At 31.5% G+C, this 25,194-nt stretch overlaps 3 protein-coding genes across 13 annotated transcripts; 2 read left to right on the forward strand and 1 right to left on the reverse strand.

Annotated features, from left to right (window-relative positions):
- The first annotated feature begins 2,553 nt into the window (after window positions 1-2,553).
- On the forward strand, window positions 2,554-8,510 carry LOC103497866 (uncharacterized). Of its 8 annotated transcripts, none has more exons than XM_051091863.1 (5): window positions 2,554-2,695; window positions 3,966-4,802; window positions 4,956-6,821; window positions 7,254-7,320; window positions 8,066-8,510. In XM_051091863.1, exons 2-4 carry the CDS (start codon window positions 3,966-3,968, stop codon window positions 7,311-7,313), a joined length of 2,763 nt encoding a protein of 920 aa, XP_050947820.1. In that variant the 5' UTR covers window positions 2,554-2,695; the 3' UTR covers window positions 7,314-7,320; window positions 8,066-8,510. The 8 variants fall into 8 exon arrangements, with proteins under 8 accessions (XP_050947820.1, XP_050947819.1, XP_050947818.1 ...); XM_051091862.1 differs by having other exon boundaries at window positions 8,071-8,510; XM_051091861.1 differs by having other exon boundaries at window positions 8,095-8,510.
- Window positions 8,511-9,627: 1,117 nt separating this feature from the next.
- On the forward strand, window positions 9,628-12,809 carry LOC103497865 (uncharacterized). Of its 2 annotated transcripts, XM_008460244.3 has the most exons (5): window positions 9,639-10,032; window positions 10,983-11,107; window positions 12,228-12,369; window positions 12,462-12,521; window positions 12,639-12,809. In XM_008460244.3, exons 1-4 carry the CDS (start codon window positions 9,876-9,878, stop codon window positions 12,491-12,493), a joined length of 456 nt encoding a protein of 151 aa, XP_008458466.1. In that variant the 5' UTR covers window positions 9,639-9,875; the 3' UTR covers window positions 12,494-12,521; window positions 12,639-12,809. The 2 variants fall into 2 exon arrangements, with proteins under 2 accessions (XP_008458465.2, XP_008458466.1); XM_008460243.3 differs by having other exon boundaries at window positions 9,628-10,032; window positions 12,228-12,521.
- Window positions 12,810-13,589: 780 nt separating this feature from the next.
- LOC103497864 (mitochondrial thiamine diphosphate carrier 2-like) lies at window positions 13,590-19,555 on the reverse strand. Of its 3 annotated transcripts, none has more exons than XM_051091866.1 (8): window positions 19,385-19,555; window positions 18,945-19,093; window positions 18,223-18,339; window positions 17,157-17,268; window positions 16,046-16,173; window positions 15,364-15,516; window positions 15,104-15,253; window positions 13,590-14,097 (listed from the first exon to the last, which is right to left on the reverse strand). In XM_051091866.1, exons 3-8 carry the CDS (start codon window positions 18,265-18,267, stop codon window positions 13,876-13,878), a joined length of 810 nt encoding a protein of 269 aa, XP_050947823.1. In that variant the 5' UTR covers window positions 18,268-18,339; window positions 18,945-19,093; window positions 19,385-19,555; the 3' UTR covers window positions 13,590-13,875. The 3 variants fall into 3 exon arrangements, with proteins under 3 accessions (XP_050947823.1, XP_008458464.2, XP_008458463.2); XM_008460242.3 differs by having other exon boundaries at window positions 13,590-14,093; window positions 18,938-19,093; XM_008460241.2 differs by having other exon boundaries at window positions 18,938-19,093.
- Window positions 19,556-25,194: the final 5,639 nt, after the last annotated feature.

Raw genomic sequence — 25,194 nt, forward strand, 5'->3', positions numbered from 1 at the left:
TAAGGAAGGGTGAAAGGTAAATTAAGTCACGTTTTTCTTTATAAAATAATAGCTCATCAGAGTACAATTATGTAATTAAGTATAATTATTTAGCCTAATGTTGAAAAAAAAACTCAGAGGTTAAAACTTTCTGATTTTTTTTTTTATTTTTCAAATATATTTTGATAAAAAAATTATAAAAATATAAAAATTTAATTTAAGGTTAAAATACTAAATTATATCAATTTGAAGTTAGCATATTATAATTAGAAAAGAAAACCATAACATTTTTTTAATTAGTTAAAGTTTACAAAAAAATATATGAAATTTTATTTAAGAACTCAGTAAAAACCAAAAAGTCAACAAAATTAAACAAATGAAAAAGTTAACTAGGGAAGTGCAGGTAATTATGAGTCATGCTATTTATTTTATAACCAAGTTTGTACCTAAAAAAAAAAAGAGCTTCGTGAATGAAATACATGAATTGCATCCAGTACATTTTTAACCATTTTATTTTAACCAAGGTAACTCCGTAAATGACTCAAATAGATAGTTCTTTAACATAAATTAAAATCCAGTTAAATTTATATAAATTGATGGAACATATAGTTTTAATTATACTAGAAAAAAAAAAAAAAACAATATGTATTGCACATAAGAATAGTAGTACAAAAAAATTATAATTCAAACTATATTAACATACAAATTATCATAACACATACTAAAATAATTAGTACCACAAACCATTATAAATCAAACTACAATAGTCAGTCTGCATACTGTTGTTACTCACCACTACAAGAAGCTGCTATTTCATTAAGGTTGTTTTTGCTCTAACACGTGATGAAACCCAACCCAGCTTTTAACCAAATCAATTTTTTATGCAACATCGTGCTACTACATTCAATATTATTAAATAATAATAATAATAACATACCTTTATTTTTAGTGTTATGATTTTGTAATTTATTATTCTATCCACCCAATTTTCTAATTTATTCATTAAAGAGACACTACAAGTCTTAATTATATATATATAACTTGATTTGTTTGTTGAAAATATGAGTAAAATGTGAACTATAGAGCATAAAAATTTATGGAAAAAAAATCATGTTTATATATTTAATCACGCTAAGGTCGCATTTTGTAGCAATTATGATTTATATGTTTCATTCAAAAATTTTAATAATATTAAAAGATAATTGTTTGAGTTAAAACAAAACAAAGTTCTTATATATGGCTCTTTCACTCCCTGTTAAAAACTGCACATACGAGTTTTTCCCTGCATACGGCTCAAGTGCCTTAGGCCTTTCCTTCGCGGTTGGTAAGCCTTTCGCTTTAGCCAAGCTCTAAGTTAGCCTATCTTAAGTCAACAAAACTTCGACCGTGCTCCTCCCTTCATTGAAACAAAATTTACGAAAAACATTATTAAGAAATGTACATCAAAATATTACGTGAAATATTAATAAGAAATTGATAACAAATTATAAAAATCTTGGTACAAAAAATAGAAAAGCAATATTCGTAACTTTTGTTAAAAAAAAAAAAATCAAAATCTTATATGGTGACTATTTTACTTATAAAAAACAATGGTTATCTTTGAACAACTTTAGACGATTTCATATTTTTTAACGTCAAATCATTTAGTTAATATGTAAAAAATTAGAATGTGAGAAACTATTACATGCTTAATCTTTTAAAATAAAAAATTAAATGTTTACCAAACAATACTCAAATAATTATTAAAAGGATCTTTTAATAACACAATATAATTGGGCAACAAAACTTGTTAATATAAAAATTATGACTAAAGAAAATGCACTTGTTATTCACGTAATAACAAATAAATCTATAATTCAAAAAGATAAAATAGATATTTTTAAATATTTAAAATTATTTACAAAATATAACAAAATCTATTAAATCGTCTCACAAATCTTAGTTTTTTTTTACTATATTTTGTAAATATTTCGATTCTTTTATATCGATAAGAATTTTATAAGAAAAAACTTATAAAAAAAAACATTATTACAATGAACAAACAAAAACTCAAATAATCAACCCACCACACTTTCAACAAAACATCATTTCATGACAAAACTAAACACAACTTTCCCCCATGCATTGAAATTGCTAAACAAAATTCCAACCCAACTCAATTTATTGAGAAAATATCTTCCTCAATTTTTATCTAGAAGTCAAATATCCAAATTTCACTCATAGTCACAACTCAAATTAAAAAATACACAAAAAAAAAGTAACACTATATATGTATATATATGGAAAAAATAAAAAAGGAAAAAATTTAGAAACAAAAAAGGAAAAAGAAAAAAGAAAAGGAAAAAACGTAGAAAATAAAAATTGTGGATTTAAAGAACGAATAAAAAGACAAATTAAAAGAAAAGAAAAAAAAAGATAAAACAATCCAAAAAAACCGAAGCGGGAATCAAGAATCCTACGTGCCACGACTCACTTACTGCAGTGAAGCAACTCCACTTTGCGCCTTCGATTTATTTCCTTAAAAAATAATAATATTAAATTCACATAAATAAATAAACGACTTTGCTTTCCAAATTTTCATTTTCATTATTTAATTATTTCTCATTTTTTTTTATCTTTTCCCTTTTTATTCTTCCCCCTCCCCCCAAGTCCTCGATTTTCAACCTCTTCATTAGCAGCATGAAACCGAAACCTCAGCTTTGTTCTTGAAACACAGGTGCCTTTTTTTTTTTTTTCCTCTCTTCCCTTTTCTCTCTCTTTTTTCATCTTCGTTTTTAATTAACATATTGTATATATATATTTGTATATCCATGTTCATGGTTTTATTTCTTTTTATCTTTATTCTTTTTCAATCTTCGTAATCGGATGAAGTTGAGGACTTAGTTTTTCTTTTTTCAGGCTGTTTTTTTTCTTTTCTTTCACGTTTATTTTTGAGCTTTTTTGGTGCTGTTTTGCATCAATGGAGGTTGGATATTGTTATTATAAATGGGGTTTTCTTTTCTTCTTTTTCTTCCCTTTTATTTTAGGTTCGTTTCCTTTTTTCTTATTTGTTTAGTCTGGGATTTGTTCATTTACTGATGTTTGTGGTTTTAGTGACTATAATTTGATGGGATCATGTTTGAATTCTTGTTTTAGGGATGTTGGTTTTTTCTTTGGGGTATATATTTTTTTAATGGAGTTGTTGTAATGGCATTTGTTTGAGTAAGATTTTGTTTGGTTCTTTGGGTTTCTTTGTTTTGGTATGGAAAGTGGATCTGGGTTGAGTTAATTGACTTGATTTTGGAATTTAATGATATTGTTGTTATTATTATTATTATTATTATTATTATTTTGTTTTGAGTTGGTTTATTAATCTTTCTGTAAGGATTCTCTTGAATTTTTGGGATGTTTGGTGATCCTATTATTCTGAATTTGTATTGATTTTGGAACGAAAATTTGGGTTTTTTATGAATATTTTTATTTTTCTTTGTTTCTTTTTTGGTTCTATTGAGTTCTTGATTGCACGCTAGGACATTGTAAACACTGTATATGTAATGTAGGAGTTGTAGTTTTTATTACAGTGTAAATTTTGGACAGCTGAATTATCTTGTGATTTTTTTTTGTTGATTTTATACGTACATTATCTGCTAGTAGCGTTGGAGAAATTTAAGTATCGAAGTTTGAAAGCATCATTTTAGAGGCTCTAACTTGCCAGTGAAGGTTGACGTTTTTGGTTGGGAGATGCTAAAGCTTTAAAAAGTTGTGTAATTTTAACTTACTTTATTGTGATACTAATACTGGAGGGGCTTTAGTTTTTCTTGTCATCTTGAAATTTTATCAGTTGATTTATAGAATTTAGTAATAGAATACGGTGCAAAGCTAAGATCATTATGAGAATGTGCGGATCTTGCAAGTTTTGGTTAAAATATGTTGAGCTGAAACAGATTTGTGAGGGGCAAGATTATAAATGGCACATTTTGTGATGCTGAACTCATTTTTTTTGGCAGATGGATTTGGTCAAAGAAAATTACCAAGACATTGATGGCAATGAAGATGGATCTCCCGAACAGTCGGTTTCTCAGGAAAATTCTGAAATATGCGATGAATTTTCAGATCCAGAGATTTCTCCTCGAGTTGGTGAAGAATATCAAGTTGAAGTTCCTCCTCTATTGTTGAAATCTGATATTAACTGGCTCCAGAGTTGCAAGGAGGCGGAAATTCAGGATAGCAGCCTCCACGATTTTTTTGTGGGATTGCCTGTCCAGGTAATGTGGATTTCCGAGGAAGCTCATTGGATGGAGCGTAAGCTACATGAGGATAAAGTTGAGAAATGCAGCAGAAAGGAGGACTTGAAGGGTGAATCATTTCAAGATGAACAGAAAGATGACAGTGCAAAATCGATCATTGAGGCAACGAAAATGACGACAAGTAGTAAAATAAAGGTCAGTAAAGCAGCAGATTTAGCTTTGCCAAAAGAAACAGTACTTGCAACCGATACGGATCAGAAGGATAACATCAACGGTTTCCATCTGGTTCCTGGTGTCTCGGGTGAGCCTTGGAGTAATATAGAAGAGGCCAGTTTTCTTCTTGGTTTATACATATTTGGGAAAAACCTTGTTTTGGTGAAGAAGTTTGTTGGAAGCAAACAGATGGGGGATATTCTGTCCTTTTACTATGGAAGGTTTTATCAGTCAGAAAAGTACTGCCGATGGTGTGAATGTCGGAAAACTCGAGGCAGAAAATGTGTCTATGGACAGAGATTGTTTAAAGGTTGGAGGCAACAAGAATTGGTTTCTCGGTTGCTTCTTCATGTAGCAGAGGATAACAAGAATGCATTAATGGAGGTACTTTTATCATAATCCAATAAAATCTGCTTTGTTTTTTGTTTTTTTCTTTAATCAATTTTGTAAGGCATTGAATGTTTTTGTTGCATTTGCATGTTCTTTAATTTTTCTCCATCCAAGTATGTTTTTTAAAAAATATGGTTGCACTGTCAGGTCACAAAATCATTTGGAGATGGCAAATTTTCTTTTGAAGAATTCGTGTTTGCTTTGAAGGCCACAGTTGGATTGGAAGCTTTTGTGGATGCAGTGGGGATTGGTAAAGAGAAGCAAGATCTTACAAGCGTTTCCATGGATCCAGTAAAGTCGAACCATGGGTCTTCTCTCCGCCCTGAAATACCTACTGGGAAAGCATGTTCTGCCCTTACTCCACTAGAAATTGTCAACTATCTAACGGGAGATTTCAGGTTGAGCAAAGCTCGATCGAGTGATCTCTTCTGGGAAGCTGTTTGGCCCCGTTTGCTTGCTCGTGGATGGCACTCTGAGCAGCCGAGTAATGGTTTTACTGCTGGTATGAAGCATTCATTGGTCTTTCTTGTCCCAGGTATCAAAAAGTTTTCAAGGAGAAAGCTGGTTCGGGGTAACCACTATTTTGATTCTGTCAGTGACGTCCTTGGTAAAGTTGCTTTGGATCCTGGACTACTTGAGCTTGACAATAATGTTGATAAAGATGGTAAGAGCAACGAAGAAAATGGGTGGACTGATGACTCCAAAGTGGACCAAGAGGAGTTTCCTTCCCAGCAACGCCATTGTTATCTCAAACCAAGAACTCCAGCCAACACTGATATTTTAAAGTTTACCATCGTCGACACCAGTCTGGCTAACGGAAGTGCATCAAAAATTCGAGAACTTAGAAGTTTACCAGTAGACTTACTAACCGTTTCTTCATCGAGATCTTATTTCGAAAATCATGCCCTATGTTCTTCCAGCGAGTCAATGGAGGAATCTGATTCTGAAGAGGACCAATGTGTCGACAAGGCTGAGACTGCCAATACTTCTCAAGCCTTGAGGAAAAACAAGAAACAAAAAGTCATTTCGAATGGACATTATTCTCCATCAGATGTTTCAAAGTCGAAACAAGTGCTTCCGGTTAGTTGTAAACCAGATTCTATGGATTCACCTGCAGAAGTTTTGAAGGATCACAGCTGCATCAAGTTGGATGGCACACAATCTCAGAACGGTATTGTGCACCCGTTTAGCCAAAAATCGAGATTGGACATTAAGAGGAAACCTACAAATGTAACCAAAAAACGCAGGAAATTAAATACTTTTGGTTTGAAGTGTACAAGTAATATTTCTGTAGCTTCCAAACCTAAAGAGGAGGATGCCTGCTGCAAACCAAAAGAGGAGGATTCCTGCTGCAAAGCGAAAGAGGAGGATTCCTGCTGCAAACCGAAAGAGGAGGATTCCTGCTGCAAACCAAAAGAGGAGGATTCCTGCTGCAAACCAGAAGAGGAGGATTCCTGCTGCAAACCGAAAGAGGAGGATTCCTACTGCAACCCTAAAGAGGAGGATTCCTGCTGCAAACCGAAAGAGGAGGATGCCTACTGCTCTAAAGACGGTTCCGATACTAGCAAGAACATTCTGCCTAGTGGAGATTTGTTGCAGGAGAAATCTTCTAGTTCATCTGGATGCAGTCCCATATCTAGCCTTGATGGAAACCCAAAGGAAATCGACCTCAATCAATCTCGTGCCTTAATAGACTTAAACTTGCCCGTTCCTCTCGATGCTGAAACTGACGAACCTGTTATAATGCATATGAGACGAGAACGACCTGACCAAACAAGCAAGGAACCAAACGATCCTAGTGTAGCTAAAACTTCTGAAGTCGTCCAAAACGTTTCTGATCAGCAACTTAATATGAATTCAAGGAGAGTTAGTAGTCGAAACCGACCCCCGACAACTAGAGCGCTGGAAGCAAGAGCTTTAGGATTGTTGGACGTCAAACAAAAGCGAAAGCATAAAGATCCGTTTCTGGAAGGGAACTTGATAGTTAAGCCACCTCGACGTGGTTGTCCAAAGGTGAGACCTACTGAGAACTTGGAAATTAGCATTGAAAAATTCAAGATTGAAGATAGAGCAGTAGTTGTTAGTCCATGTAATAGCAATAGCAATAGCAATAGTAATAGTGAGGTGTTACCTAAGCTTGAAACTTGATTCCTGGAAAAGGGTCTTAGCATCCTTCAAAACAAGATATTACTTCTTGATTTGCCATAGTTTATTCTGGTATATATCGATATTATAACATTTGGAAGTCTTCTCTTTTCTATTCATCCACAACACTTGGCTAGTTTAATCGAAACTCATAGCTAATCTTTCACTCTCGGGTCGTTGTCGAGTTCCCGTAGCCCTCGTTGTTGGTAAATTTACATTCTTGTTTATGATTCTGACTTTGCTTTCCAAATTTTATTTAAATGATTTTATTATTATTATTTTTTCCCCCTTCCCCCAAAGTCCTCGATTTTCAACCTCTTCATTAGCAGCATGAAACCGAAGCCTCAGCTTTGTTTTTGAAACCCAGGTACGTTTTTTCCCCCCTCTTTTTTCATCTTCATTTTTAATTAATATTTCCAAAATATAATGTATGCTATATGTTCATGTTCGTGTTTTTGTTTTTTCTTTATTCTTTTCAATCTTCGTAATCAGTTGAAGTTGAGGACTTGGTTTTTCCTTTTTTCAGACTTCTTTTTTTTCAAAATGTTTTCAATCACGTTGGCTTTTGGGTTTTTTGCTGCTGTTTTCTATCGATGGTGGTTGAATATTATTATTATAACTGTTTTTCCCTTTTCATTTTAGGTTCTTTATTTGATTTTTTATTTTCCTATTTGTTTACTCTGTGGTTTTACCGACTGTAATTTGATGGGATCATGTTTAAATCCTCCTTTTAGGGATGTTGGGTTTTTTCTTTCATTGGGATATTTGTTCTTGATGAAGTTGTTATAATGGCATTTGTTTGAGTAAGATTTTGTAATGTTCTTTGAGTTTCTTTGTTTTGGTATTGAAAGTGGATCTGGGTTGAGTTAATTCACTTGATTTTGGAGTTTAATTTTATTGTTTTGGGTTTGGTTTATGAATCTTTTTGTAAGGTTCTATTGAACTTTTGGGATATTTGGTGATTCTATTATTTTGAATTTGTGTTGATATTGGAAAGAAGTTTTGGGTTTTGATGAATCTATATATATATTTTTTAATTGTGTATTATCTGCTACTGGAGAAATTTAAGAATGGAAGTTTAAAAGCATCATTTAGAGGCTCCAACTTGCTAGTGAAGGTTGGCATTTTGATTGGGAACCAGACGAACAGCTTGACCAAGCAAGGAACAAGGCGATTTATCAGAAACTTCATATGAATTAGAGTAGTCAGTCGATGGAACTGACCTTGATGACCACAACGCTGGAAACAAGAGCTTTAAGATTGTTACAAAAGTGAAAGCTAAATATCCACTTCTGAAAAGGAACTTGATAATGAAGCCACCACGACGTGCTTGTCCAAAGGTGAGATGAGACCTATTGAGAACTTGAATATTAGCATTGAAAAGTTCAAGATTTAAGGTTCATGTATTAGCAATATCAACCGTAATAGTAAGCTTGAAACTTAATGAATGGAAATCATAGCATCCTTAAAAACAAGAGATTGCTTATTGATTTGTCGTGGTTTATACCAGTATATTTTGATATTACAATACTTAAAAATCTTCGATTTTCTTTTCTATGCATCGGCAACACTTGACTAATTTAGTTGAAACTTGGTACATTTTTGTTTATGATTTAAGAATACGACTTTACTTTTAAGCCGAAGTTTGTTGATGAATGATATTGCCAACCAAACCAATGTTGGTTTTCCATGTTTTTGGAGAATATAGATGTATTTTTTTTCTTTTTACTATTATTGTCACTACAAGTTTAGTCACTTCAATTCAAGACATCTATTTAATTCTGGCACTTCAAAAAATATCTAATAAATTTATCGACTATCGATTTTATATATAATATCTCTCTAACATTTTTTTTAAAATTAATTAATAATATGTATCTAACAAAATTTTAAACCATAATTGGAAGCAATTTTAAGAATAAAAATTAAGTATACCGTAACAATTTTAAAAATTACAAATGTAACTTAGTGATAAACTTCTATAGCAATAAACTTTTACGTTATATTTGTAATTTTTTTAAAATGTTGCTATATTTAAAATGTTGCTATATATGCTAATTTTTTTAATTCAATGATTATATTTGCAACTATTCATTTTTTTAAAAATTAATTAATCTTTAGGTACAAATTAGAAAATGATCTTACAAATTTGTTTTGAATTTTTCAAGAATGAGAATATTTCTAGGCTAAATTTGTTATTTTAAAAATTAGAGATTAAATAAACACACAAGTCAAAAAAATTTATGCTGTCATCAATTTATGGCCAAAATTAAACTTATAAAACACCCCTTAACATCCAAATTTTTTTATATGTTTTGTAATTCATTTATATAAATTGAAAATTTGAGAGCAACCAAACATAAAAAAAAAAGAAGAAGTTATTTTTAAATATATAAAAATTAACTAAAATATTTATAAACATGGTAAAATATTACTATCTATTTGGATAAGCATACCTTAAGATTTTTGTTTATGTAGATATTTTAGAACACAGTCAAAAATAGAAAAATTTACCAAATACTTACCCTTTCTAAAAAAAATTGAAGTATAATAAATTTTGTCTAATTTGTTCCTCTTGTTTTTTTCTCCAATCAGAAAGCTTCATTTAATAAGATGGGGCCCATAAGGAGGAGACATATAAATACACAATGACCACACCAAGTTCCATTACGTGGAGAATTATAGGATTGGCCACGTTCGCCCTCCCAACACTTTTATTTTCTTCTTGGCGCCTCGAGTTTCGAACTCAGTAAAATTCGAGTCACGACTCACCCGATTCCTGATTTCGTCTCCATTTCTCCCTCCTGAAAATTTCTCGTAAAACCCTCCGTATCGTAGGGCTCTGATCAATTTTCGTACGAATCTGAACCTCTGATTCCAGTTAGTTCTGTGAGATCGTTGCTCGTTTTGAAGAAGGAAAGGATGGGACAGGCATTTCGTCGAGCAGCTGGAAGAATCAAACCGGCTTCGAGTGTCGATTCCACTACTGCCTCTTCGTTGAAAATGGAAAGCATCGTTGATCGGAAGCCTCCTCCGCGTGTTGCCGAGAAGGCACGGGAGAGTGGCTCTCTTGATTCCGGTAATTGTGATTTGTTAATCGTTTGTGGTGTTTTGAGAATTGAGACCGGAGATTCATGCATGAGGATTATGTATTTTTCTCTGTTGAGTTAAATGCAGTTTTGTTGAATTCGTATGAGTTGTTTATCTCTGGTTTCGATAACGAGCTTCAGTTTTTTGGATAGTTTCTTTTCCTTCTGCATTCTCCTACTAGCTTTTGCTGTTATTGATTATCTTCCGTAGGTAATGTAGCAGCATTTCTCCATTAGGATCCGAATTTAAAAGTTCGTTTACTATTGATCTGATCATCATCACTTAAATAACTGTTCTCCTTCCGTTTTTTTCTTGTTTCACGGCTTCTGTTTTTCTGAACTGAAATATCTCTTGGTTACTGTTCATTATCGTCTATCTTTGTTCTTAGTGTATGATTTTGTAGAAGTAGAACTATGGACGAGGTTACTGTTGAATGTGAGCATTTCTTTCTGGTTACGATTTTATGTGATCTTTTTGTATCCTAAGCATTGAGTTCACTTGCTTCTCAGATTGTGATTTTCTTCTTCTTCTTCTTATATTATTTCTGTTAGTTGCATTTATGGAGACAAAGTTTAGAAGTTCTTTGTTCTCTGCTTCTATTGCGTATTTTTTTCGTCAGCTTCCGTTGATTTAGGCTTCCAGTGTCTAAACATGTAAACAGAAAAAACAGAGGCCACGAAAAAACTTCCAAATGATTTAGGCTTGCGTATGCTCTTTTTGTTTGACTCTCTTTCACCGGTTGAACCAAATGCAGCTCGATAGAATTCCTTTGAGTTCTATATAATCGGATTTTGATAACGAGCTTGATTTTTTGTATGTGAATTTTCAAGCGTTGTTGAAAGTCACTTCAAAATCAGTTTGATGTGTTTTCTGCTGACAGGAATTGATTCATAGGATGCAATATAATCGAATGCTAACCACTTTCTATTGTTCCTTCAGGTGATGTCACTGCAAGTGATTCGGGAAACAGGCTTGAAGAACGAGATCCCCAATTTGATGCCATGCTTAGCCAAATGGTGGGTCGAATAAAATCAAAGCCCGGAGGAAAACTTGAGATGGGGGAGGTAAGTTTCCATAAGAAGCTGCCAAATTATTCTCAAAATTCTAGACATTGAATACAAGTTTTAAGACTGCTTTCAACTGTTGAGTATTATCCGATGCTCGCTTCCTTACTCCATTAGTAATCCTTAATGTAGGAATCTGGTGTGATCCTACTGATAAGTTCATAAAGATAATAAAAGATTAATATAAATTGTTAGTAAATAACTGATCACTTGGTAACTAGTCAATCTTTATCAACTATATCAAACACTATTTAAATTTGTGATTTCGGAAGAATATAAGTTAATAGTTTTTGTCTTCAAAATCGTGGAAAGTCCTTCCTTATTCTAAGCTACACAACAATGGATTTTCCTTTTTTTAAATAATAACTCCTTACTTCAAAATCCTGGTGGTACCTTACATCAGAAGTATGGAGATTTAGTTATCTCTCTCTCTCTATATATATTGGTGAGGAGGCAAGTTTTATTGTTTTATTTGGAAGAATTTTTTTTCTGATCCTCCTTGGTGTATAAGCAAAATTTAGGCTAGGAGATTCCTCTTCTCTTTGGCTATCTGGATAATTTTCCATTTCTGGACAATCTCTTGTATTTCTGCATCTATCTATATATACAAATTGATAATCTTATGATCATTTGCAAGACAAGTGTTATATATATATATATATATATCCATTGACTTGTGAGGTGACAATGGGTGTTTTGTTCACTATGCTCAAACGAGTTAATGACTTAGGACATGTTTGAGAGTGATTTAGAAACAGTTAAAATCACTTTTATGATTTTTAAAATCAAAATCATATTTCATGAAATAAAATTTGCTTTCAGAAGTATTAAATTAGACTATTTCCAAAAATAAAAAGTGAAAATTTAGTCATTAAATTGATTTTTGTGATTAAAAGCAAGTTTCAAAGTTTTGTCTGAAACTTTGGACTCTTTTCTCAAGCTTTTAGACTATTGTTTGTTTCTCAAGTTTTAGACTCTTCTCATTCAATCAATGAAAAGTTTTGTTTCCTGTCTTGTTCTAAAGCGATTGTTTTTGACATTTTAAAATCATCTCTAAACATGCACCTACCATTTTAAGAACTCTTAATGTGATGAATTTGTGATTTAATAAATGTAACAGGCCTCTGTGGTGGAGAGATACGGTAGACCAATGCCAAAGCTAAGAGATACAAATATAAAATCGAGTAAATACGAGGATCGGCCAGCCCCACCAGGAACACTAAACGTAGCACAAATGCGACAAATAATTCTCTTACACGAAGGTAAGGCTGATGATCATGATGGGCCAATGGGACCTCACCAAATTGCTGAAAGGTATAATGTTAGTGTTGCTCAAATACAAACCATTTTGCAGTTTCTGTCTCTGCCTCCAGAGGACAGTCTTAGAGACAAAATCAAGGATTCTAAATGACAGGTTTTTATGTATTTTCAATCTCTCTCTCTTTTTGTGTTTTGGGACTAACCATTAAAATTTAATTTTTATGTACTAAATTTTTTAATGTTATTTTTGACACTTTGAAATTCCTTCCAGGAATGGAGCCATGAAAACAACGGTAGGGGGGCGACTTTTGCTCCTAAGAAGAAATAATAAAGGTTCCAAAAATTTTCTAAATGGTTTTATACGAGTTTTTTAAACTGTCGATTTTGTATACAATAAGTTCTTGAAATTTTAACTTTATGTCCACTAGAGTTTTTGGCTTTATTTAATTCTATTGTTTTTTTTTTAAAACTCACTAATCTACATAACACAAATTTCTAGGTTTAAGGGTTTAGACTTAAAAGTCAATTCTATATCTCAAATGGATGGATTAATGTTGAGTCTTTTTTTATATGTCAAGTTTTGAAAGCCAATTAGACAATTTTGAAGAATGAAATTAAAGAGGCATGTTAGGCACTTCCTAAACTTTAAAACCAAGAAGAACATAAAACTAAAATTTGTAATTAACCTTTTGTGTTTATTAGGTCGTTAGACTCTTAATTTAATAAATTATAAACCTTTCCAGTTTTTTTGTTTGTTTGGTTGGTTGCACAACTAATTAGAGGTGTGTAAGAATAACCCAACCATTTAGATTATCTAATCCATATTATGTGGGTTGGATTAGTTTAAAATAAGGATTAGATTGAAAATTTTAAGAATTTTGGGTCAATCCGATCCAAATTAATATTATATATAAAATTTATTTTTATATTTATATTATGTTTGTATGTATGTTTGAAATTTTGAATTAAACTTTGAATATATAACTATTTTGAATTTTTTTTGAAAATATAGGTTGAGTTGAGAATGACTCACAATCCAATTAACCCTACAATATTCACTACAACTAATAATCTTTTTATTTTTGTTATAGACTATATTGGATACAAAATTAAATTAAAGGTTCTCATTTGAGTTTTTTACTTCTGAAAGGCGTTCTTTCAGATCTTCCTTAGTTCGTTTAAACATAATAATAATAATAATAATAAAAAAATAAACCAGACAAACAAAAAAGTGTTAGTTTGATTGATGTTCATTCATAATAAAAATCTGAATAAATTCTTCACGACTTCGGAGAATAAACCTTCGAGGTTTATTTTGTGCTTTCGATAAAATTTCTATGTGGAAAGCACCGTCATCTCTACATTAAACTCAAAATCTAAATGGATGTAAACAAAACAAAAAATGCCATAGCCCTATCTTTTTTCTATGTTGGGGGCATTCTATAGTTGAAACCTGGAGAAAAGAATTTAGGTAAAAAAGTGAAAAAAAAAGGTTAGAGAATAAATGATCAAGTAGTTAAAATAGATTCAAGCCAATCAGAAGTAATCTCGTAAGCCACAAAGGTAACAGCGCCAGCGGGAGCAGCTTTCACTGTTGAGGGAATTATGCCTTTATAAAGCCCAGCAGTTCCTTCCTTTTTCAAAATTCGTCTCAAAGCGTCAAACATGTTTCTGTAAGCATGTTGTTCCACTCTTGCACCGTATCTTGGATGCCTTCGTAGCCCTTCTACCTACCCAAAATATAATCGAAGAAAAAATTGTAAATATAATAAAATCAATGATTATCTTTTGCTATTTTGCAATTTTGGTATTCTTTTATTTATAAAATAAGTGGGTCATTTTTGAATTGAATTAGATCCTTCAATCAAGAATGTCAAAAATGATTTAGTAAAGTTTCTCGAATTTCAATCCCATGTTTTTAAAATGTCAAACATAACCCTAGTTTTTTCTCGTGGTTGGTGGTTACCTAGAATCTTTTTCTAGGTCCATTGTGTTTGAATCGGTTTATGTATATCTAAGAGAACCTAGGTAACCTTATGAAAGCTGTTAAAAGAAAGGGATTTTTATTAAATATTCAACAAGCAAGGCCTACTCAGCAGAAATCAAAAGTTAATTTAACCAAGGATCTAAAAGTACATCTATAAAATTTCAATGAATCAGCAAAGCAAAAGCAAAAGCAAAACGCCTAATCTATATTTTCAAAGCATTTCCCAAAAAAATATATTAAATTGCATTGAAATTTCAATATAATCTCCGAAAGCATCTGATTTATGTGCAAAAAGAAAGCACGCAATCAAGACGATTTTTGAGATCGTCTTTCAAAAACAATGCTTTTGATAAACACATCTCTTAAAAGAAACATTAATCAAGTTACTTTCTTCAGAATAGTGCAAGTTCATAAAATTTTCAGAACCTACTTCGTTAAACATTATGATATTTTTTTTTAAAAAAATGGGTAACCATATACCTAAAAGTTAATTTCCTAAATGTTATAGCCTTGTGTGAGATTAATCGAGGTGTGGGTGATTAGGACACTCACGAATAGATATTAAAAAGAAAAAAAACTACACTTAAAAAAGACTCATCTCAAACTCGTTCTAATATACTCTATAGCCAATTTAACCGGGTAATGAATCACCTGAGAACTCCATTACACTATTATTATTATTATTATTATTATTATTATCATCTTAATCTATTTTTAATCTAAGGTCATAGATGGCTAAAAATACGTACCTGAAATCTTTTCTTAACCACGTCAAGTGGATGACAGAGGAGTTTTGCACATGTGCCAGCAGCCAATCCACAAAGAAAAAGTTGGAAGCTTGAGAGGCCATCTTCTGTATTACCTAGTCCGTAATTAGGGTAGTGGCGGAGGTTCCACGACTGCAAATATAATTTCAAGGGAAACTGTGAGATAAGGAGCGAGATAAGCGACCAAAAAAAAAAAAAAAAAAACGAACAATCGAAAAAAAAGAATGGTGTAGTAGACTTGCTGTAGTCCATCGCTTGAATGTGTCGTAAGTGCCAAATTGTAGACCCGCATATGGAACAATCTCAACAAGTGTAGGTGACAATCCAGCATACATTCCTCGAAACCCCCGGGTTCGGATTATATCAATAAATGCAGACCTCATGGTTGGATATATCTACAAATTTATGCAAACATGCTATTGTTAAGTTGCTCACAACATCGGTACACTCTTGGAAATTGTAGATCATTGACACAGAAACATACTCGAATTCTCCTATAGAAATAAAAGGATTTTAAGAAGCTGTCCAAATAAAATTGTTAGTGTACATTTGACGACGCCTATCTTCTTCATCCCTTTCTCTTCAAAAGAATGTAATGTATGTCTAATTATACACGGGGGAGGAGACTGATATATTGATTTTTAAATTACAAAAAGGATAGAGATCCCCAATTCAGCTCAATGCTTGAAAGGCTAAAGAATATTTGAGAGATCTTTGAAAAAGCAAAACTGTACTCAGAAAAAGAAGTTAAATTGTGTTCTTTTTTCGCATGCACAAGTGAAGTCATTTTTCGCATCAAAATTATGCACATTAGCATTATTTGTTATAAACACAATCATAGTTCACAAAAGCAGTTCTTCCGATAGTAAAAACAATTTCTAGTTGTGCCATAAGAAAAAATGAGTCATTCATCAAGTTCGATACCTTCGGTTCACCTTGTGAAGCCAGTATAGTTCGAAGAAGATCAAATGGATATGATCCAACGGTTGCTGCACACCCCGCCAGTGCCCCACTAATATAAGAGAGATATGGACTCAACTGTTTGTGGGCCTCTGCATCAGATAAAACCAGACAAGATCGATAAATAAAAACAGAAACAAGTTAATTCTGATTCACAAGTAGGTTTAGCATCTAGATCTAAAGAAAGGAACCTATGTAACCAAATAAAACATCAACTACCTGGTTTCAGGCAAGAAAATTGAGTCCATTTATCTCATTGAGAAAAGAGAGATTGTTCTAGAGTATCAACTGAAATTGGAAAAAGAGAGCTCAATTTTTCTTTAAACCACTTTGAGAAGAATGCATCCAGTGAGAAAGAAAAAAAAAAGTTGAAATTCTAAAAAACATGAATCTCGGGGATGGAGGAAGGGAGAATACATTTATTTATTATTATTTGTTTTTACTTAAATGATCTCTTTTTTCAATGAGAAATGATACTCAATTTTCTTACATGAAACCAGGTAGTCGATTTTTTTGTTTGGTTACATGGATTCCTTTCTTTACATATTAGATGCTAAAACTAAAAAACATGAATGTTCCTCTATTCCAATTTTAGGGAGGGAAGATGAGGCGATGGAGGAGGGAAGAAAACATTTGATTTGTTCATCACTTTATTTAACAACTATGGATGTCTGGCTAGTTTAGGCAGAGGCCAGGAGAAGGTTAGATCCTCCAACATTTTTATCTCATAGAACTTGAATGGAACTGGTATTATACTAGATGGCCACTATGATCTGAACCTCAAAGCTTTAGTTCATAGTTTATCCCTTTTAACTGGGTCGACTTAGGATGGCTATTAGAGCACCTTACATCCATATCTAGATTCCACCATTAATTCTATCCCCCCATTAAACCTTATCCATATCCATATTCTAATTTCTTTATAATTTTTATTATTATTGTTTCGACCATCTCTCCTTTATATGTGTGGGGGTGGGGGTGTGGGGGGTTAAACAATACAGTTGTGAAGATATATATGCCTTAACTAGTTTAAGTATGCTTAGGCTGCCTATTTCATGTATATTCTAAATAGTACCTGTCTTAGAAGAACCAGCGGCATATGTTTTCAGTCTATTTAAAACGGTAAATTGTATAGCTGTATATGGCATAACCATGAGCAGAGCAGGAACATTACCACGCCAAAAACCCTGCAATAGATAACTCTGAATTAAAGAAAGAAGAAATACATTTTCTATTGTAGGAAAAAAAATCTGGGATGTATATGACACCGCAGTATATCCAGAAGAAAGTCAAATAGAAGTGGAAACAGTCCAAGTAAACAAATGAAAGGGGAAATGGTCGAACCATTCAGAAAGTATACTAAATTATATTGGTTACTTTAGTCACAAAATACATGCACAGTGTTAACTTCTAATGTCAAAAGAATATAGCTGTAGGAAGCATACAGATACAACTGAACAGGAACAAGCCATAGGGAACTGAAACCTTCAATTACTCAATCAAGTATGACACAGTGTTAGTGTGATTTAACAAAGAAATTAGGTCTCAAGAAAACCAAGAATGAAGTAAGCAGCGGATTAGAATTGAGCCTTTTAAGATCAGAAACTTGTAGATAAGAGTACAGGTTTGGCGAGCTTTTTTTCCTCCAAATTTATAATCAAACTTAGAGCATTACATGTCTTGAAAGGTACACTGGATAATCTTCTGAAAATCCCTGTTTTGTGTGGATTTTTACTGCATTAGCTACCAGTCAATCTTTATTTTGTAAACCAATTTTCATCCAATCACCATACTTGCAATTACCTAGTTCCACATTGGTTTCATCAAAGAGCTTTCAAGACGATTTGATCAGCAAATACATGACCTTCACCTCTCCTCTTCCTTATTCTCAATCCCTATTCCTCCATTATCAGTTATCAAGTAAACAACATAATTTTCCTCAAGTATCTCTACGCACAAAAAAAACATCGCATATCTTTCCAAATGCACACTATCTTTCTTGCATTAATAAGAGTAACGTAATGTAAATAGGCAAACAAGAAAGTGTAATTGCAGTCTTCCCTAAACTATATATTTCCAACATAACATGTCAATTGCAGAGTACATATAACATGATCTCTAAACAAGCAAAAACAACCAACCGGTAAGCCTTCCTCTCTGAAAATATCCTTTGTTGCTTGGACCATGCCAGTGTATTTTGATGGTCCAGATAAACTTCTTTGAGCCAACGCCCATGAAGTTGTCGGCTCAAGTTGAACCTACAAAATTAACATGAATATAAGCATACATCACAAAGCAAGGAGTACAACTCGCGTAATATAGCAGACAGTCACACAGGAAATTTTACTCTGTAGCAAGCACAGAAGAATGCAAAAAAGAAAAAGAAGAAGAAGCTGTCAATCAATGGAATCTACATTGAAGTTCTATTAGTGATAGACCACAGTTATATCAGCTGCAAAACCAACTATCCTGAAATAAAGAAACTATTCCATAGTGGAAATTCCATGTGTAAAGAGTTCAGTTGGAACAATCAAAAGCTTCATATGCACGCTTCTATCCTGCTGCGTAAGACAAAGCCACATCAAGACGCTGAACAGAAGAAGTGAGATGAACAACGTCGAAGAAAGAAAAAAGTACGCTATACACTTTTGAGAACAGAAGCAGTTTCGAACTTCCAATTAAAATCATAAAACAACCACGGACTCATCCAGCAAGAGGAGAGAAAAACATGAAGTTCAATTTCGTTCTTACAGCCAACGACATAAAAACTATATTCGCTGCTTAAAACATATCGTTCTTCTCTCTTCTACTTTTCCTAGAAATCAAACAAATGCAGCAAATAGAGCCAAAATCAACCTGAAACCTGATCTTAATCACGTCGAGAGGAGACGTGACCGTCCGAGATACACAACCAGCAATTGCGCCAGCAGTCGAATCAATCATCGCGCGCTTCAATTGTCCAGGCTCCTCCATCGGCGGAGAAACCATGCCTCCTCAGGTACGAACTACAACCTAAAATATCGACACCTCAAATCAGGTCAAAACAACAAAGAGCTCAAACTTGATAATCCAACGAACAACTTCAAAGATCAATGCGATACAAAAACGAACCAGTAACCAAAAACAAAATCGAATCGCCACAGAGTTAGAAAAAAAGAAAAGCGAAACGAAATCACGACAAATCAAAGAAGGCTGCTGTGATAGGTGAAAGGTCAAATTCACAAATCATTCAAACTGCCAAACGATGTTGAATAAAAAAATGATTATATGATTATAGAAAAGAAAAATAGAGAAGAAGGAGACCTGAAACAGGCGGCTGAAACAGCGAAGAATTGAAGAGCCGCCATTGAATACGTTGAAGGAGAGAGAGAGAGAGAGAGAGAGGTCTGTACGTGAGAATTGGGAAAGGAGAAAAAGAGGCTAGATTGAAGGAGTGAGGGGAAGAGATTTTCATGGAGCCAAAAAAGAGTGTTAAATGTATTATTTATTTACTTCTAATTCAATTAGCTTAGTCTTTCAAGTGTTTAATTCACTACTTCGTCTTCTTTCTTTCTTTTAGAAAAATTAAAATAGTCTCTTAGGGTAAATTAAAATAGTCTCTTAGGGTAGTAAGCAGGTGTCGTGTCCCCTAGGTTAGTTGAGTTAAATTCATTTAGACTCTTAAGACTATTTGATGAGATTGTCAAAAGAATTTAATTGGTTGTTGGTTAAAAGTAAATTTTGTATATGTAATAGTTTCAATATTGTGATTATAATCTCTATTAAAGGATCATTTGAAGTGTTATCTAGGAGGGTAAGCTTGTCTTGAAGGTTTTGGAGTTGTTCTTAATATTGATTTATTTTGGAACGTATTGATTTATCTCGAAGTTTTACACTTTGAATTCGAAGGTTTTACACATATTGGGTTTGAGGAAGCACAATATATGACGACAATTCGAAGGTTTTACAGGTATTGGATTTGAGGAAGCACAATATATGACGTTCTTCAAGTTGAAACTTAGAAGAATGGTTGTATGTTTAATAACTTGTGTTTTTGTGTAAAATTTATGAACCTCACAAAACAAAGAAAAACTCCTATACTTATAGAGTATTCGAGTAGATTTTGTAGGCTTGGATTTGATTGTTCAATGGACATGGTCTTCGGGCCCAACTACTTGTATTTGGGCCCAAATTTTTTCGTTCAAATGGACTTTAGTTCAATATTAAAACAAAATTGGACCGAACGGTCAGGATGAAAGCACATGCACATGACATTATTAGCGCTTTCTAACTTATTTTTTCAATTTCAATATGAGATACATGTCGATCTTTAAGTAGTCTTAAATTTGATCATGTGCAACTTTGTCACTAATTTGAAAAATGACGTGATAATTCATTAATAGTTTATCTTGATCTAAAATAAAAATCCGATAGTTCAATTTCTATAATAGTTGTAGATTGAGGTCCATTTTGTACGCTACAATTTTGAGTGTTAAATTTCTACAATTAAAAGTTTGAAGGTATAAGTACAAGTGACGTCTCAAAGATGACTTTTGCAATTTGCCATTTTTTAGAAAAGGAATAAAGTGAGAATAAAAGTTTTTATTTTCTTATTTTGTATATTATACTTATTGACCGATAAAATGAATAAGGTGAGTTCAAAATCTATAGTAGACATTGCTCACTTTACAATTGCAAAATCAACATTTAAGAAATACAAAAAAGATCGATACACAAATATACGTAATTTAATAATAGTGTACTAGCCACGTTCGTCATGGGTAGAGGAAAAAACAATATTATTAGAGTGAGTTTTTTTTTAAAATACAAATGACATCATTCGATTAGAGTTTAATTACTACACTTCTCTAAACTCTAGGTCAAAATCGTAAATAACCTAAATAAATACATGTGTCAAAAATGAAAAGTGAGGAACGAGACCACGTACTTGGTGTTCATAGAATTCAAGACACTCTAGCATTGACGGTAACAATTTATAATCATCGTTGATTTATTATAAAGTTTAAGATTTATTAATTTTATATGCAATTCTCACCCTAAATACAATAGTTTAGACAATACATTAGTTAATCAAGTTACCATATTTATATTATTTTAATATAAAAAACTATTATGTTAAAATTATTTTAAACAACAATTTCTAAAAGCATTTACAAATATAACAAAATAACACATTCATAAACTACTACTAGACATGATAATAATTTATCTTGGTTTATTATAATCCATAATGAGATAAATGATATATTTTGTTATATTTTATAAATATTTTAGTTTACGTAGATGAATATAACCGAAACATAATTTGTTTTGTTTCTGGTTGGACCTCTCATTCGCCAAGTGTAATACACAAATTACTTAACTAAACTGGCCTCAAAGAAACAAAATTTAGCGAGGAATATATATAATAATACAAATACATAGGAAACTTGGCCATATTTTATTCTAATTTAATTACAAAGAAATTACACTCATTAATTCTTATCATAGGCCAACTCAAACTAAAGAAATTAATTTTAAAAAGTTAGGGTTACAATATGGAATGAAACCAAGATTTGAATAAGTTCTTTAGGTCACTTTTTGATCGAGATCTAGCTGCCGTAGCACAATTTGTGGTGGCAGATGGCTTCTTGCATAGCCTAAAATTCCAACGATCTTCCAATCCAATAGGTTCCGTTGGCTCCAAAACTGCATAGCATACAATTGATATATTCAAAAGTTAAACCTATAGATAATAATATGTATAATTTTAATTACATTAACAATTTATACTAATTTATTCTAAATCTAATAAAATAGACCGCATTATTTTGAACTATTTTAAAAGTAAATTCTAAATTTTTTTGATAAAAAGAAATTCATTGTTCATGAACTTTTTTTCTGTGGGAACAAATTTCTTTCCCACTAAAATATATTCAAACACAAGAAAATTAGAGACAAGCAGCCAAATCTACTCTTCCAAACTTTGAGTTTTTATTAGCTAAACAATCTTAGGGTTTATTTGATGATGATATTACCTTGTAATCCAAAATTGGTGGAGCATAGGAGGGAAAACTGATATGGTTTGCAACCCAAAAGACTAAGTCCCGATCGATTTAAGGTACGAAGGGCAGTTTCAATGACAGAATTAACTGTCTGACTTCGACCGACGTAGAATTGAATGGGTGGTAAACTGCAACTCTCAAGATTCACATTGATAAGCATCTTTTTACCACCTTCTTCATCATTCGACTTAGTGGTTGTATCAAAATAACTTATCGTGGCTATTGAAGGTTTCTTGTATAGCTTAAAATTACAACGACCTTCCAATCCAATAAGTTCCGATGGCTTTAAAACTACAAGGCATTTCAAAATAATATTAGTGAAATTTAATTAAATCAACGCTTCATACTAATAAAGGTACAATCTTAAAAGATACATGGTAAATTTAATTATATCATTGTCTCAAGATTTTTGCAAACCATGTTACAATTGTTCTCGGGATAAAATTAATTATATAATTAATTTTAAGGGTTCTAAATTTAAGATTAATTGAAAATACAAATGCTAAAATTAGGCAAATAAAGAGACTAAATTGGACAAAGTTCAAAGTACAATTAAGAACCAAATTGATATATTTTAACCAAATGGAACCTCAAACTATCAATTATGTAGATTATGATATGTTTACCTTCCCATCCAGAATAGGTGAGACAGTAGAGATCAAATTGATGGGGTTTGCACCCCAAAACTTGAAGACGACCATGCCGAGTGAATGTGTCAAAGGAAGTTACAATGATAGATTCGATGGATTGATTTGGATCGACAAAGAATCGGAGAGGGCCAATGCTATCCATAAGATTCACGTTGATAAGAATCTTTCTTCCTTCATCGTTATTACTAAAATCTGACTTCTTCATCTTCTGGCAACGAATTTTCTCTGAAGACACCATTGAATTTACTTACGAATCTATTATCACTTACGTTCTCTGTCTTGGATTTCTTGAAATGCTGAGAGCGAATTCGATCCTCTTAAGTCTCAGCTTTCTCTCTCTCTTGAATAATGGCGCCAAGTTCAGTTTTAAACAATTTATAGGGGTTGAGTTATCTAATTAATTAAAATCTTAATTAATATAGGATTAATTTAAATTTTTTTATTTATTTTCGAGAGAATAATCTAATAGATATTTTTAAATATAACAAAAAGGTTGAAATTATTTATAAAATGGAGCAAAATCTATCAAAAATTTTATACTTTCATCAAAGCTTATTTTTGCTATATTTTGTAAATAGTTTCAACTTATTATTTACTATCGGTAAGAATTATTTTGAGTTTTACATTTATTTTTAAAAAGTTTAAGGGCATGTTTGGAGGAAGGGTTTAAAAAATGTAACCCAACCTTTGTTTAGAAGAAGAGTTATTATAACCCTACTTCAACCTTTCTCAACTCTTCCTTAATCCATTATTTTTCCCCGTTTAATAATCTCTATAGTTATGAGTTTGGTTATTTTTTATTTTTTTATTTTAAAAATACAACTTGTTTTTAAGTTGTGAATTTTGTACGATTAGAATTCTTCGTTTATTCTAGAATTAGGTAATTTATTGTGATTACACAAATATATCGATATGAATTCGAACATAGACTTAATTGAAGGTAATTAAAATATATATCAATCTCAGTCTCATTGTTTCCGGTACTTCGTATTTTAAATTGTTATTTGCACTTATTCACATGTTTACAAGCATGTCACATTCATAAACCAATTTATTGAAACGTAATGTATACTTAAAATATGTTGAAAATGAACATCGTAGTTAAATAAATTATTTTAAATATACAAAATTAAATATACAAATTATTTTACGAAAACCAGGACGATTTGGTAAATTAAATATACAAAGTTTATGTATTGGATTTAGAATATGAATTTTTTTAAAAATTATTCGCACGTAACTATTTATAAAAAAAGTTGAATATGAATGTCGTATTTAAAGAAATAAAGATAAATTGTTTTACGAAAACTAGGAAATTTTGGTAATTTAAATATATGGAATTTGTGTATATATATTTGTGTATATATATACAATTAAATATATGTAATTGTATATATATGTATGTATATATATTATCGTAATATTATGTATGTATATATATATAAATGAATTTTATAAGACTAGCTACATAACTTTTTATCTAAATACATCTTATCGTAATATTTTCTCAATAACCCTTTCCCAAACACATCTTATTATGAAATCTGGGTTTATCTTAATACTAGGTTTATTATGACCTTAAACCCCATAACTCAATCCTTCCCCCAAATGATCCTTAATTGTAATCTTTTGTTAATGTAATAAATGGGTACATAAAATAGTAGCAATCTATTCCTTATCCATTATTATATGTATGAAAAATATATTTTTGGTCTATAAATTTTTTTGTTTAATTTTTAAATTTTAAAATGTTATAATTTATTTTAAGTTTTTGTTTCAAATTGATTCTTAAATTTCAAAATTTTTACTTTTAACGTTGGTTTTCACTCAACACTTGCTTTTTTTTGTATTTAATATTAATGCAGGTTAATAATTTTAATATGATTCAATATATCATCATTGATTAAATTTCGTAAGGAGAACTATTATAGATAAAAAAAAAACTATTTACAAGATATAACAAAAAAAGACTTAAATTTATTGAAGAAAATGAGATGGATTTTGTTGTATTTTATAAATAGTTTCAATATTTCTCTCTTTTTTGAAAATGATCTATTTATTATTTATTATTAAATTAACGCTTCATGTTAATAAAGGTACAATGTTAAAGATACATGGTAAATTTAATTATATCATTGTCTCAAGATTTTTGCAAACCATGTTACAATTGTTCTCGGGATAATTTAATTATATAAATTAATTTTAAGGGTCAAAATTTAATATTAATTGAAAATACAAATGCTAAAGTTAGGCAAATAAAGAGACTAAATCGGACAAAGTTCAAAGTACAATTAAGAACCAAATTGGTATATTTTAACCAAATGGAACCTCAAACTAATTGAATTATGTAGATTATGAGTTGTTTTACGAAAACTAGGACGATTTGGTAAATTAAATATACAAAATTTATGTATTTGAT

This window comes from Cucumis melo, chromosome 11, assembly GCF_025177605.1.
Source record: "Cucumis melo cultivar AY chromosome 11, USDA_Cmelo_AY_1.0, whole genome shotgun sequence".
NCBI classification, from domain to species: Eukaryota; Viridiplantae; Streptophyta; class Magnoliopsida; order Cucurbitales; family Cucurbitaceae; genus Cucumis; species Cucumis melo.